This window comes from Eucyclogobius newberryi, unplaced genomic scaffold (genome assembly GCF_026437365.1).
Source record: "Eucyclogobius newberryi isolate DKJ021-1_F unplaced genomic scaffold, fEucNew1.0.hap1 SCAF_21, whole genome shotgun sequence".
Classification (NCBI taxonomy): domain Eukaryota; kingdom Metazoa; phylum Chordata; class Actinopteri; order Gobiiformes; family Gobiidae; genus Eucyclogobius; species Eucyclogobius newberryi.
In genome coordinates, this window is record NW_027315846.1 from 27,938,942 (window position 1) to 27,953,456 (window position 14,515).

Genomic DNA, 14,515 nt, shown 5'->3' on the forward strand with positions numbered 1-14,515 from the left:
CACCGCTCCATATACTGTCTGTATCACCGCTCCATATACTGTCTGTCTCACCGCTCCATATACTGTCTGTCCCACCGCTCCATATACTGTCTGTCTCACTCCATATACTGTCTGTCCCACCGCTCCATATACTGTCTGTCCCACCGCTCCATATACTGTCTGTCCCACCGCTCCATATACTGTCTGTCTCACCGCTCCATATACTGTCTGTCCCACCGCTCCATATACTGTCTGTCTCACCGCTCCATATACTGTCTGTCCCACCGCTCCATATACTGTCTGTCTCACTCCATATACTGTCTGTCCCACCGCTCCATATACTGTCTGTCCCACCGCTCCATATACTGTCTGTCCCACCGCTCCATATACTGTCTGTCTCACCGCTCCATATACTGTCTGTCCCATCGCTCTATATACTGTCTGTCCCACCGCTCCATATACTGTCTGTCCCACCGCTCCATATACTGTCTGTCCCATCGCTCCATATACTGTCTGTCCCATCGCTCCATATACTGTCTGTCCCACCGCTCCATATACTGTCTGTCCCATTGCTCCATATACTGTCTGTCCCATCGCTCCATATACTGTCTGTCCCATCGCTCCATATACTGTCTGTCCCACCGCTCCATATACTGTCTGTCCCATCGCTCCATCTACTGTCTGTCCCACCGCTCCATATACTGTCTGTCCCATCGCTCCATATACTGTCTGTCCCACCGCTCCATATACTGTCTGTCCCACCGCTCCATATACTGTCTGTCCCATCGCTCCATATACTGTCCCCTCCCACCGCTCCATATACTGTCTGTCCCATCGCTCCATATACTGTCTGTCCCACCGCTCCATATACTGTCTGTCCCATCGCTCCATATACTGTCTGTCCCATCGCTCCATATACTGTCTGTCCCACCGCTCCATATACTGTCTGTCCCACCGCTCCATATACTGTCTGTCCCACCGCTCCATATACTGTCTGTCCCACCGCTCCATATACTGTCTGTCCCATCGCTCCATATACTGTCTGTCCCATCGCTCCATATACTGTCTGTCCCACCGCTCCATATACTGTCTGTCCCACCGCTCCATATACTGTCTGTCCCATCGCTCCATATACTGTCTGTCCCACCGCTCCATATACTGTCTGTCCCATCGCTCCATATACTGTCTGTCCCACCGCTCCATATACTGTCTGTCCCATCGCTCCATATACTGTCCCCTCCCACCGCTCCATATACTGTCCCGTCCCACCGCTCCATATACTGTCTGTCCCACCGCTCCATATACTGTCTGTCCCATCGCTCCATATACTGTCTGTCCCACCGCTCCATATACTGTCTGTCCCACCGCTCCATATACTGTCTGTCCCATCGCTCCATATACTGTCTGTCCCACCGCTCCATATACTGTCTGTCCCATCGCTCCATATACTGTCTGTCCCATCGCTCCATATACTGTCTGTCCCACCCCTCCATATACTGTGTCCCACCACGCCATATACTGTTTTGGCGCAAAATTAGACCGGGCATTTCCGAGTACATCCGAACGCAACCGAACGCAGCGGCCAATCAGATGCCCGCTTTCATCGAAATTAGATCACGGACACGGCTCGGCCAATGAGAAGCGAGAATACTGCGAAGTGGCATGTCTGTCAAAACAAAATTTAAGCAATGAAAATGCCCCAAATATGGCCAAATTACTAGTTAAATCTTGATTTTTTTTGAGGAATTTCGATACAGGGGCACGGGGGCCCCCCTCCTAATTCAAGCTAGCTAGCTAGCGCCGCTAGCCTAGGGGCGATGCTCCATCATTTCTCCGCGTTTTAATCTTAAATACAACGTAAACGTCACAATGTGAATAATGCAGAATAATTGGCATTACAAACACGCTTGAAAGTGCCTGTTTTGGTGTGCTGTTCTGCTTGTGTGTTTGTTTGTGCGCCGCCAATATGAACTGTTATCTGTGAAGCGTGTTATTCCCATATTACTGTTAACCATAATCCTTATTTTTTTCCCCTTTTCAGAATTGGCCAAGACACCCTGACTGACATAATCAAACACTATGAGGAAAATGGAGCAACACCGGGGTTGAGGAAGAAGCGTGCACAGCCACAGCCACATACAGCCAGGTTCATCAGCCATGAAGTGATCCACACCGTTGTGGAGTTTATCAAAAACTATGCAGAAGTCCATTCCATAATGCTGCCGGGCTGACATCCTGGCCATAGGGACTGGCATGTGAAGTTGCTCCCAACCCATGTGACTAAGGCCTCAGTTTGGCGTTTCTACGTGAAGTCTGCTAAGGAGCTTGGTAAGTGTAAAACATTATTTTGGTGATTTTCATGTTTTAATGATTAGACTATAATTAACCATAAGCAACATCTGTTTTTTCAGGTGAGCCTGCAGTTTGTAAATCAAGCTTCAGATCACTGTGGAAACAGCTTCTCCCACACATCAGAAGCTGCAGGCCACGCACAGATCTCTGTTGGCAGTGTCAAAGCAACAACGAGCTGCTGATACGAAGTGCTAACTTCCCAGATGAAAGAAAATCTGAAGTGGTCCAGAAGCAATTGCATCATCTTGCCCTTGTGCAAAATGAGAGGACTTTTTACAACACTTTGATTGCTGCTGCAGACAGACAACTGAATCTAATTTGCTGTCTTTCGGACCCTCACCGCCAGCAAGCAAAGACATCAGGATGCATTACAGCTTCCACTTTGCACAGCAGGTACTACTAATAGTGCAAATGCAGAATAGCAATTATAGAGACATATACGTCTTAATCAAATGTCATATGTATTAATCTAATCTCCTTTCTCTCTCTCTGTCTTCTACAGATACACTTTCCGTCGAACCCTCTGCAGCCGGGGCCAATGTATTTCCTGACTCCACGAAAATGTGGCCTTTTTGGTGTCTCCTGTGAAGGGATGCAAAAGCAGGTCAATTTCCTGATTGACGAAGGCATGTCGTCAAGTAAGGGAAGCAATGAAGTCATAAGCTACATGCATCATTTCTTTAACAACTTCAGTGTTGGAGAAAAATACGTGGATCTTCATTGTGACAACTGCAGTGGCTAAAACAAAAACTATTTCATGTTGTGGTGCTGCCTGGCGTGTTGGGCACAAGCTTCACCACACAATGGACATAAGATAAGATATTCCTTTATTGTCCCACATGGGGAAATTTCATTGGTGCAACGCAGGTAGATACAGAAGAACAGATCACTTATAGGAAGTCTGAAAAACACTTTCAGTAGAAGATCTCCTATAAATAAATAAAAACTCCCATATATAAATAAATAAATACATACATAAATACCATTGCATGTGATCATGACAGTAATTGCACATGAATATGTGTCATGACAGCACATAGATTGCACATGAATTTCACAGTAATTGCACATGAATTGCACATGAATTCCAACAGCAATTGCACATATGACAGAATTGCACATGGTTAGGTCAGTATTGCGAGTGTTCATTCACTTCCTCATTGCTGGCCACACCAAATTCTCCCCTGATTGCGGCTTTGGACTTATCAAGCGAGCATACATGAAGACCAGGGTTGACACTTTGGAAGACATCAATGAGGTTAGTTTATATTATTTGACTACTGTAATGTGTAAACATTAGCCTGGCAAAACTTCAGTGCTGCTCTCTGTTCTGCTTAAGATATATTTATTCTGTTCTATTTTTTTTTACATTTTCGCCCTTGTCATCAGGTAGTGGAAAACAGCTCTCCTGAGAGTCACCTCAATATCCCACAGCTTGTTGGAACGGCGGATGGCAAAGTGTTTGTCAAGAGCTTCGACTGGCAGAAGCATCGGAGTCCCTTCTTCAGACGGCTTCCAAAGATCAAGAGTTATCAGCACTTCAGGTATTTATATTGAAACTCTCACATTGTGTTTTATGTGAAATAGTTTGCCATTTCTTAAATGTCCTGTTATTTGTTTACAGCTTTGATGCCAAGAGACCAGGTGTGGTGCTTGCAAAAAGTCACTGTGATGCAGAACCTGTGGAATTTCAGCTACTACGCAATTCAGCTGTTCTGCCTCCGGTTGACAATCTCCATGTCCTGGTCCCACCTGGACTGAACATTGACAGGCAGACCTATCTGCATGAAAAAATCAGGCCTTTCTGTGCTGACGAGGCAAAAGACATCACATGCCCAGCTCCAAGAGTCACAGCACAGACGAATGTGCAAAAGAGGACTCTGATGGTGTACATATCATATCTATTATCTCATATATTCAAAGCCATGGACTCGTTGCAGTTCGCATACCGGCCTGGCATCTGTTTATGAGTGTTTTTTAAACTTCCTATAAGTCATCTGTCCTTTCCCTCTGTATCTACTGCGTTGTAACACCAACATTTCCCCATGTGTGGACATTAAAGGCCATCTTATCTTATCTTATCTTTTGTTGTTTGTGTTGCACTGAATCACCTGTGAATTCTGTTTATTGACAAATGGCAATAAACCCTATTCCGATTCTGATTCTGATTCTTGGATTATAAAAGGCCCTGAATAGCATCAAAGTATTTCCATTTCAATGTAGTAACTTCTAATTCTGATTCAAGTCCAGTTACCATCAATAACAACACTCCTCTTGAGTCTTCAGTGACAGCTGTAGGGGAAGGTGGTGTCAGTGTGACAGGGGGAGGGCTTATCTCAGTGAGATGCAAATGAGCCCCGCCCCCTGTGACTCTGGGCTCACTCAGGTGAGAATCTTTAGAGGCCGTTTTCTCAGTGAAAGGTTTTGAGAGTTGTTTACATTCAAATGACCACAACTTACTCAAATATTATCAGTGCATGAGTGAGACATCATTGTATAGCTTTGAATTCACACTTTCTGTGAATAACTCAAAATGTCTCCGGGTAGACTTGTGACTGGTTTATCCACGGTCAGTCACAAATGCAGACTTTGTCATGTATGATGACCAAGACGTGGAGAAGGCCATGACGACAGAGGAGAACGCCATGACCACAGAGGAGAACGCCATGACGTGATGATGCTGCACAAGTTAAAACTCTCCCTGACAAAATTCCAGCCACATCCAAAAGGTTTACAGGTATTTTACTTTTTTAAAAATCTATATTTAGTTTATTACCATCCACACTTGTCGTTGTCACTTTATTGTTATTTAAATGTCTTAGTGAATATTGAGCATGGGCCCTGGATGGATTTTAGATTTACTATAAAAGTCAAAACTATAACATGACCCCAACCTCAAAAGATGCTCAGAAATGGGGCACTAACTAATTTGATCATTTTTGTAATCTCAGATATATGTTCTTTACTGGGTAAAAAGTTCTCCACCTGAAAGTTACACAATAGTGAGGTACAAGAGCCTGAAGTTGGGTAAATGCTCAGCTTTGTGACTTTTTGGCATGTTTGCCATTTTCAAGTTACTATTACTAGATGAAACTGAAATAGATGGAAATCTCAAACTAGGTCAGCACTTACACATTGTTACTAATAAAAGGATTCCAGAGAATCCTCAATGTAGCTTTATTACTTTAGACATGAATACAACTGAAAATTGCCACAAAATCAAATTTTCAAAAAGAGCCATTAAAAACTTTTGAACATTTTTTGCCACGTCTCACAATTAACTTTCTCAAAATATTAATATTTTTCTATGAATTTTCAACATCAATGTATAATTGCTGAAAGTTGTCAGAAATGATCATTTAAGCATTTTGCCACTTTCAATACATTGTATTTGTATGTATGTGTTTGTAAACACCTTAAACTTTTTCAGCACTTTGATACTTATAAGAGGAATGTATGATAAAGAATTTAAGATTTATATATCTCACACAAGAAATGAATCAATACGATACCTGGCAGGACAGGTTATAATGCTGCCTCAAGTGACAATCCCCTACCCCAGTCTTCCATCCACTCTCTTCCTGTGATTGAGGCGTCTCCAACAGACACGACTACTGTGAATACATCCTACAGAGAAGCAGACATTGCTCGATTGGAATTGGACTGCATCGTCATAGTTTTTGACCAGGCCATCTATGCAAAAGCTCAGAAGATTCGATGGAGAAGTGAGGTACTAACAAATAGGACTGTAATAAGGCGAATTCCACACTGCTATGGCGTTTATGGCAATCATTGGTAAGCGCTTCAAGGAAGCTGGCCTCCAAGACATTCTTATTGAATCAGAAGTTGTTGCCCAGGGTTCAGTGAATGGAGTCTTGACTGATCACCACTATAATCGAAGCATCCGCACCCACAGCTTGTTGTTTGAGGCCTTGCAGCTACTACGTTTCCAGTCATTTCTTCAGTCACTCTCAGAGAAGAACCGAGATGACTTCTATCAGTGATTGCAGATAGAATGCAGGAGTATTCCTCTGATGGCACAAACATAGTCCTGACCTCAGACAGATTCTCTGAAGTGTTCATAAGTTATTCAAACTATGTCAAAGAGATGAATGATAGTGACCCTACATTTGCTCTTTGGAGCTCCTACAAAGACATTATTATTAATTAATTATTATTTTATTGTGGTTTGGTCAAAAACAAAAGGCGCTCAACATTCAAGCACAAAACAAAATTAGAGATACATTTATGTTATTTGACCAGGTGTAGCAGAAGCCAAGGCTTATTGTGCCGACCTGTCACTCAAAGTCTCAACATTGGTTGAGAGTTCACAATCGACAGTTCATTAGGCTGCCCCAAATAAATTGTCTGCTTGCTGTAACCCGAGCCAACATTTTTCAAGTGGGTCGGACGGTAGGTAAATTCTTATTTTTTTTACTTTGAATGTAAAAAAAAAACTCGGAGTGACCACCAGGGGTCGGGCTTCAACAGTCCAGGGGTCGGGCTTCAACAGTCCAGGGGTCGGGCTTCAACAGTCCAGGGGTCGGGCTTCCACAGTCCAGGGGTCGGGCTTCCACAGTCCAGGGGTCGGCTTTCCACAGTCCAGGGGTCAGGCTTCAACAGTCCAGGGGTCGGGCCTCAACAGTCCAGGGGTCAGGCTTCAGCAGTCCATTTCCGTTTTACGTGTTCTGTTTTGTTACAGAAGCATATGTAGGATCGATTATGAAGATGCACATGCGTTGCGCAGTGCGTTATCAAGTTTACCAGCGTGATAAAAAATTTCGAAACACTAGATTAGGAAAGACCGTTCGGTGAGTCGGCAAAATAATTGAAAAATAAAAGATTTTGACGTTTTTTTCAACAAAATGCTGATATTCTTTTTTCAGTCGTTTTCACACCGGGTCAGTCGGGTTACGGCAAACAGACATATTATTTTGCTCAGCCTCAACAAAAACAACACTACATAATACTGAACAGTATGCACACAAGTATCCTCCACAAGCATTCAAGGTTTTATAACAACAAAACTAAATTTTCATTCTGCTAAATATTTTTCTATGATTATTTTCTTAAAGATCATTTTAAACTGAAATAAAGAAGTGGCATTTTTTAATTCATGGCAATGTAGACAAACAATGACCCTTGGCATGGTTCTCACATTAGCTCTGTCAAACACACACGCTCCCCTTACATTATACATTATATTATACATTGTATTTACTTTACCTCTGGGTAAACTTTATCCTCAATAATTTAGGGATTTGATTACATTGAAATAAATACATAAACTTGGCAGTAAACAGGTCTACCAAATCATAAAAAAGCTAATGAATGAAGAAAGGGTTACTCTGTGAATTATAAGATGCAGGATTGATCAGTCTAATGGCCTTTTTTGCAGACTGAAAATTTGTTTGGTTCTAGTTTTGTTTGTATTTCCACAGATCTCAATACCATATGTTAGATATGTTAAATATGTTAAATATGGTGTAATGAGAAAACAGTACAGTAAATATAAAGCATTTTTGTTCAAAATATACTGTAATTTGTATAAAATTGCAGTAGTTTTTGAAACTTTTTTCAGTACATTTTGTATATGTGTTTTCCATGTAAATTTACAATCTATGATCACTCCAAGAAACTTAATATAATTGACTCTTTCAATTTGATAACTATTTATTTTAATTTTGATATCATTATCTACATGTTTGTTACTAAAAAACATAAATTAAGTTTTATTCAAGTTCAATGATAATTTATTTAATGCAAACCAGTTGTTTAGTTTATGCACTTTTCTCTCATCACTAAGATTATGACCCGAGCAGTAAACTGTGGTATCGTCTGTAGTAAACTGTGGTGTCGTCTGTAGTAAACTGTGGTATCGTCTGCAGTAAACTGTGGTGTCGTCTGTAGTAAACTGTGGTATCGTCTGCAGTAAACTGTGGTGTCGTCTGTAGTAAACTGTGGTGTCGTCTGTAGTAAACTGTTGTATCGTCTGTAGTAAACTGTGGTGTCGTCTGTAGTAAACTGTGGTATCGTCTGTAGTAAACTGTGGTATCGTCTGTAGTAAACTGTGGTGTCGTCTGTACTAAACTGTGGTGTCGTCTGTAGTAAACTGTGGTGTCGTCTGTAGTAAACTGTGGTGTCGTCTGTAGTAAACTGTGGTGTCGTCTGTAGTAAACTGTGGTGTCGTCTGTAGTAAACTGTGGTATCGTCTGTAGTAAACTGTGGTGTCATCTGTAGTAAACTGTGGTATCGTCTGTAGTAAACTGTGGTGTCGTCTGTAGTAAACTGTGGTGTCGTCTGTAGTAAACTGTGGTGTCGTCTGTAGTAAACTGTGGTATCGTCTGTAGTAAACTGTGGTGTCGTCTGCAGTAAACTGTGGTATCGTCTGCAGTAAACTGTGGTATCGTCTGCAGTAAACTGTGGTGTCGTCTGTAGTAAACTGTGGTGTCGTCTGTAGTAAACTGTGGTGTCGTCTGTACTAAACTGTGGTGTCGTCTGTAGTAAACTGTGGTGTCGTCTGTAGTAAACTGTGGTATCGTCTGTACTAAACTGTGGTGTCGTCTGTAGTAAACTGTGGTGTCGTCTGTACTAAACTGTGGTGTCGTCTGTAGTAAACTGTGGTATCGTCTGCAGTAAACTGTGGTATCGTCTGCAGTAAACTGTGGTATCGTCTGTACTAAACTGTGGTGTCGTCTGTAGTAAACTGTGGTGTCGTCTGTAGTAAACTGTGGTATCGTCTGTACTAAACTGTGGTGTCGTCTGTAGTAAACTGTGGTGTCGTCTGTAGTAAACTGTGGTGTCGTCTGCAGTAAACTGTGGTATCGTCTGCAGTAAACTGTGGTATCGTCTGCAGTAAACTGTGGTATCGTCTGTAGTAAACTGTGGTATCGTCTGTAGTAAACTGTGGTATTGTCTGCAGTAAACTGTGGTGTCGTCTGTAGTAAACTGTGGTGTCGTCTGTAGTAAACTGTGGTATCGTCTGTAGTAAACTGTGGTGTCGTCTGTAGTAAACTGTGGTATCGTCTGTAGTAAACTGTGGTGTCGTCTGTAGTAAACTGTGGTGTCGTCTGTAGTAAACTGTGGTGTCGTCTGTAGTAAACTGTGGTGTCGTCTGTAGTAAACTGTGGTGTCGTCTGTAGTAAACTGTGGTGTCGTCTGTAGTAAACTGTGGTGTCGTCTGTAGTAAACTGTGGTGTCGTCTGTAGTAAACTGTGGTGTCGTCTGTAGTAAACTGTGGTGTCGTCTGCAGTAAACTGTGGTGTCGTCTGTAGTAAACTGTGGTGTCGTCTGCAGTAAACTGTGGTATCGTCTGTAGTAAACTGTGGTATCGTCTGCAGTAAACTGTGGTATCGTCTGTAGTAAACTGTGGTATCGTCTGCAGTAAACTGTGGTATCGTCTGCAGTAAACTGTGGTATCGTCTGTAGTAAACTGTGGTATCGTCTGCAGTAAACTGTGGTATCGTCTGCAGTAAACTGTGGTATCGTCTGTAGTAAACTGTGGTATCGTCTGTAGTAAACTGTGGTATCGTCTGCAGTAAACTGTGGTATCGTCTGTAGTAAACTGTGGTATCGTCTGCAGTAAACTGTGGTATCGTCTGCAGTAAACTGTGGTATCGTCTGTAGTAAACTGTGGTATCGTCTGCAGTAAACTGTGGTATCGTCTGTACTAAACTGTGGTATCGTCTGTAGTAAACTGTGGTATCGTCTGTAGTAAACTGTGGTGTCGTCTGTAGTAAACTGTGGTGTCGTCTGTACTAAACTGTGGTATCGTCTGCAGTAAACTGTGGTGTCGTCTGTAGTAAACTGTGGTATCGTCTGTAGTAAACTGTGGTGTCGTCTGTAGTAAACTGTGGTGTCGTCTGCAGTAAACTGTGGTGTCGTCTGTAGTAAACTGTGGTATCGTCTGCAGTAAACTGTGGTATCGTCTGCAGTAAACTGTGGTATCGTCTGTAGTAAACTGTGGTATCGTCTGCAGTAAACTGTGGTATCGTCTGTACTAAACTGTGGTATCGTCTGTAGTAAACTGTGGTGTCGTCTGTAGTAAACTGTGGTGTCGTCTGTACTAAACTGTGGTATCGTCTGCAGTAAACTGTGGTGTCGTCTGTAGTAAACTGTGGTATCGTCTGCAGTAAACTGTGGTATCGTCTGCAGTAAACTGTGGTATCGTCTGTAGTAAACTGTGGTATCGTCTGCAGTAAACTGTGGTATCGTCTGTACTAAACTGTGGTATCGTCTGTAGTAAACTGTGGTGTCGTCTGTAGTAAACTGTGGTGTCGTCTGTAGTAAACTGTGGTGTCGTCTGTACTAAACTGTGGTATCGTCTGCAGTAAACTGTGGTGTCGTCTGTAGTAAACTGTGGTATCGTCTGTAGTAAACTGTGGTGTCGTCTGTAGTAAACTGTGGTGTCGTCTGTACTAAACTGTGGTATCGTCTGCAGTAAACTGTGGTATCGTCTGTAGTAAACTGTGGTATCGTCTGTAGTAAACTGTGGTGTCGTCTGTAGTAAACTGTGGTGTCGTCTGCAGTAAACTGTGGTGTCGTCTGTTATTTTAGTTTGTTTCTCCATGTGAATCCCAGCCGTGACACACTCATATAACATATATAACATATTATCAACTGTAGTACTTTCTACACCATTACAACCTCCTCCGGTCTTTTCTATTCATTATAAACAGTTCATATCTTTCAGTTCAACAGCTGAGACTTTATCCTCATCTAACCATGTTTCAGAAAAAGCAACTACACTAAACTTTGGGAATAAGCTTAAATAATCATGTCTGACTACAATAAGTATCTGGATCTAGTTCCTTCTCAACATCATATTTACCATGTTTTACATTTAAATCATTTAAGTTATTGTAGTAAGTCAGTTGTATCATCTATCTTATTAATGGTGTCATCATTTAAGTGTGTACTTTGTTCTACCATGGATGGTTCTGACATGTGAGAAAAAAAAAAATAATAATTTATATATATATATATATATATATATATATATATATATATATATAAATAATAATAGTATCAATAACACAAATAATAATGACTAAATGTCTGGAAAACTCCACTGGTCCACTCTCTTTGAGCCGTGTTTCCTCGTAAATCGAAGCAGAAGAAGTAGAAGAAGAAGCAGGGAGTATGGGGAGACACGGCAGCCTGCAGCAGCGCGGAGCCGGGGGGAAGGGGGCGGGAGGCGGCAGGCGGGAAGCGGGAGCGGGGATGATGATGCGTGCCTGGGGTTATGACGCGGTCTTGCACCCACCGCCCGTCAGTTTGGAGATTCGAGGAAAGGAGATAGTCTGTAATATAGCTAAACACTGTGGGAATCAATCTAAAAAACACTCTGGGCACATATATGAAGCACAAATACCAATGTAAGAAGGCTAAAAGCTCTGAAAAGTCGATTTTATATGTTATGGGACCTTTAATGTTGCCTTAGTTCACCATCTGAGCAGGACCTTCCACCAACAAAAGAACACGAGGGACATACCAGGCTGCCATTTATTATAAAGGCACTTCAGACGCACATAGACCCGCCTAATCCAGTAAGACATGGCTGTCATAAGAAAGAGGACCAGGACCTCTGTAAAACATGGATGACCCAGGAGCCAGCACCACAATCTGTGCTGAAATCTGGGTGCAAAGCCGGAATGTGCAAAGGGGGTAAATGCTCCTGCTTGAGATATCGTGTACGGATCTATGCTCCTGTGTCACGATACAGTGGAAGATGATGTTGGAAATGAAGCTTCCGATGTAGAGGACTCAGATGATAGTAACAATGATTTATTCTGAACTGTTTAAGAACTGTTAACTGTTTAAAAGAAGGTTGGATTTCACTCTGATATATTAAACATTTTTCTGTATATTAAGACGAAATTGTAGTTTTGGTTTTGATTAATTTCTTGTGTGATATATACAAATCTTAAATTCTTTATCATACATTCCTCTTATAAGTATCAAAGTGCTGACATGCCCAACTTTCAGCAATTATACACTGATGTTGAAAATTCATAGAAAAATATCAATATTTTTCAAGAAGAAGAAGAAGAAGAAGAAGAAGAAGAAGAAGAAGAAGAAGAAGAAGAAGAAGAAGAAGAAGAAGAAGAAGAAGAAGAAGAAGAAGAAGAAGAAGAAGAAGAAGAAGAAGAAGAAGAAGAAGAAGAAGAAGAAGAAGAAGAAGAAGAAGAAGAAGAAGAAGAAGAAGAAGAAGAAGAAGAAGAAGAAGAAGAAGAAGAAGAAGAAGAAGAAGAAGAAGAAGAAGAAGAAGAAGAAGAAGAAGAGAGTGTGGCGCACAGTGAGAGAGTGTGGCGCACAGTGAGAGAGTGTGGCGCACAGTGAGAGAGTGTGGCGCAGAGTGAGAGAGTGTGGCGCAGAGTGAGAATGTGTGTGCACAGTGAGAGAGTGTGGCGCACAGTGAGAGAGTGTGGCGCACAGTGAGAGAGTGTGGCGCAGAGTGAGAATGTGTGTTCCGTGGTGCCGCGTTCTCACCTCCTCCACGGCGCTGACCGTGTTCCGACACTCGCTCATCCTGGACTGGAAGCTGGACGTGTTCGGCGAGTTTAAATCCTCGTTCGTCAGTAAAATGAAGTCTGACACAGTGATGTTCTGGTCCGGCATGTTTCCAGCTGAAGAGCGGCTCAAAGACGAGCTGAATCCACCGTGAAAAGTCCCATAAAAGAGGGACAAGAGGCCGCTGCGCCCGAGAAGAGTTAGAACTGAGGGGAGGGGCCTAGCAGAGTCACGTGACTGCGCTGCTGGCGCGCAGAGTGAGAGATGTTCAGGGGGGGCTCATGTCAGGGGCTCATGTCGGGGGGCTCATGTCGGGGGGCTCATGTCGGGGGGCTCATGTCAGGGGCTCATGTCGGGGGGCTCATGTCAGGGGCTCATGTCGGGGGGCTCATGTCGGGGGGCTCATGTCAGGGGCTCATGTCAGGGGCTCATGTCGGGGGCTCATGTCGGGGGGCTCATGTCGGGGGGCTCATGTCAGGGGCTCATGTCGGGGGGCTCATGTCAGGGGCTCATGTCGGGGGGCTCATGTCGGGGGGCTCATGTCGGGGGGCTCATGTCAGGGGCTCATGTCGGGGGCTCATGTCGGGGGCTCATTCGGGGGGCTCATGTCGGGGCTCATGTCAGGGGCTCATGTCGGGGGGGGCTCATGTCGGGGGGGGCTCATGTCGGGGGCTCATGTCGGGGGGGGCTCATGTCGGGGGCTCATTCGGGGGGCTCATGTCGGGGCTCATGTCGGGGGAGGCTCATGTCGGGGGGGCTCATGTCGAGGGGCTCATGTCGGGGGGGGCTCATGTCGGGGGCTCATGTCGGGGGCTCATGTCGGGGGCTCATGTCAGGGGGGCTCATGTCAGGGGCTCATGTCGGGAGCTCATGTCAGGGGGGCTCATGTCAGGGGGGCTCATGTCGGGGGGCTCATGTCGGGGGCTCATATCGGGGGCTCATTTCGGGGGCTCATGTCAGGGGCTCATGTCAGGGGCTTATGTCGGGGAGTCATGTCAGGAGCTTATGTCGGGGAGTCATGTCAGGGGCTCATGTCGGGGAGTCATGTCAGGGGCTCATGTCGGGGGCTCATGTCAGGGAGTCATGTCAGGGGCTCATGTCGGGGAGTCATGTCAGGGGCTCATGTCGGGGGGCTCATGTCGGGGGCTCATGTCGGGGGCTCATGTCGGGGGCTCATGTCGGGGGCTCATTCGGGGGGCTCATGTCAGGGGCTCATGTCGGGGGGGGCTCATGTCGGGGGGGCTCATGTCGGGGGGCTCATGTCGGGGGGGGCTCATGTCAGGGGCTCATGTCGGGGAGTCATGTTAGGGGCTCATGTCGGGGGGCTCATGTCGGGGGCTCATGTCGGGGGCTCATGTCGGGGGCTCATGTCGGGGGCTCATGTCAGGAGCTTATGTCGGGGAGTCATGTCAGGAGCTCATGTCGGGGAGTCATGTCAGGGGCTCATGTCGGGGAGTCATGTCAGGGGCTCATGTCGGGGGCTCATGTCAGGGAGTCATGTCAGGGGCTCATGTCGGGGAGTCATGTCAGGGGCTCATGTCGGGGGGCTCATGTCGGGGGCTCATGTAAGGGGCTCATGTCGGGGGCTCATGTCGGGGGCTCATGTCGGGGGCTCATGTCGGGGGCTCATGTCAGGGGCTCATGTCGGGGGCTCATGTCGGGGGCTCATGTC

The 14,515-nt window shown here is 44.6% G+C and overlaps 1 protein-coding gene across 1 annotated transcript in view; it reads right to left on the bottom strand.

The window, feature by feature from the left end:
* asap3 (ArfGAP with SH3 domain, ankyrin repeat and PH domain 3) overlaps positions 1-13,013 on the bottom strand; it is an 85,154-nt gene extending 72,141 nt beyond the window's left edge. Inside the window, exon 1 of the mRNA XM_072457281.1 lies at positions 12,823-13,013. Within this exon, the coding sequence (XP_072313382.1) occupies positions 12,823-12,951 (129 nt within the window). The 5' untranslated portion in view covers positions 12,952-13,013. The remainder of the gene's footprint in view (positions 1-12,822) is intronic.
* Positions 13,014-14,515: the final 1,502 nt, after the last annotated feature.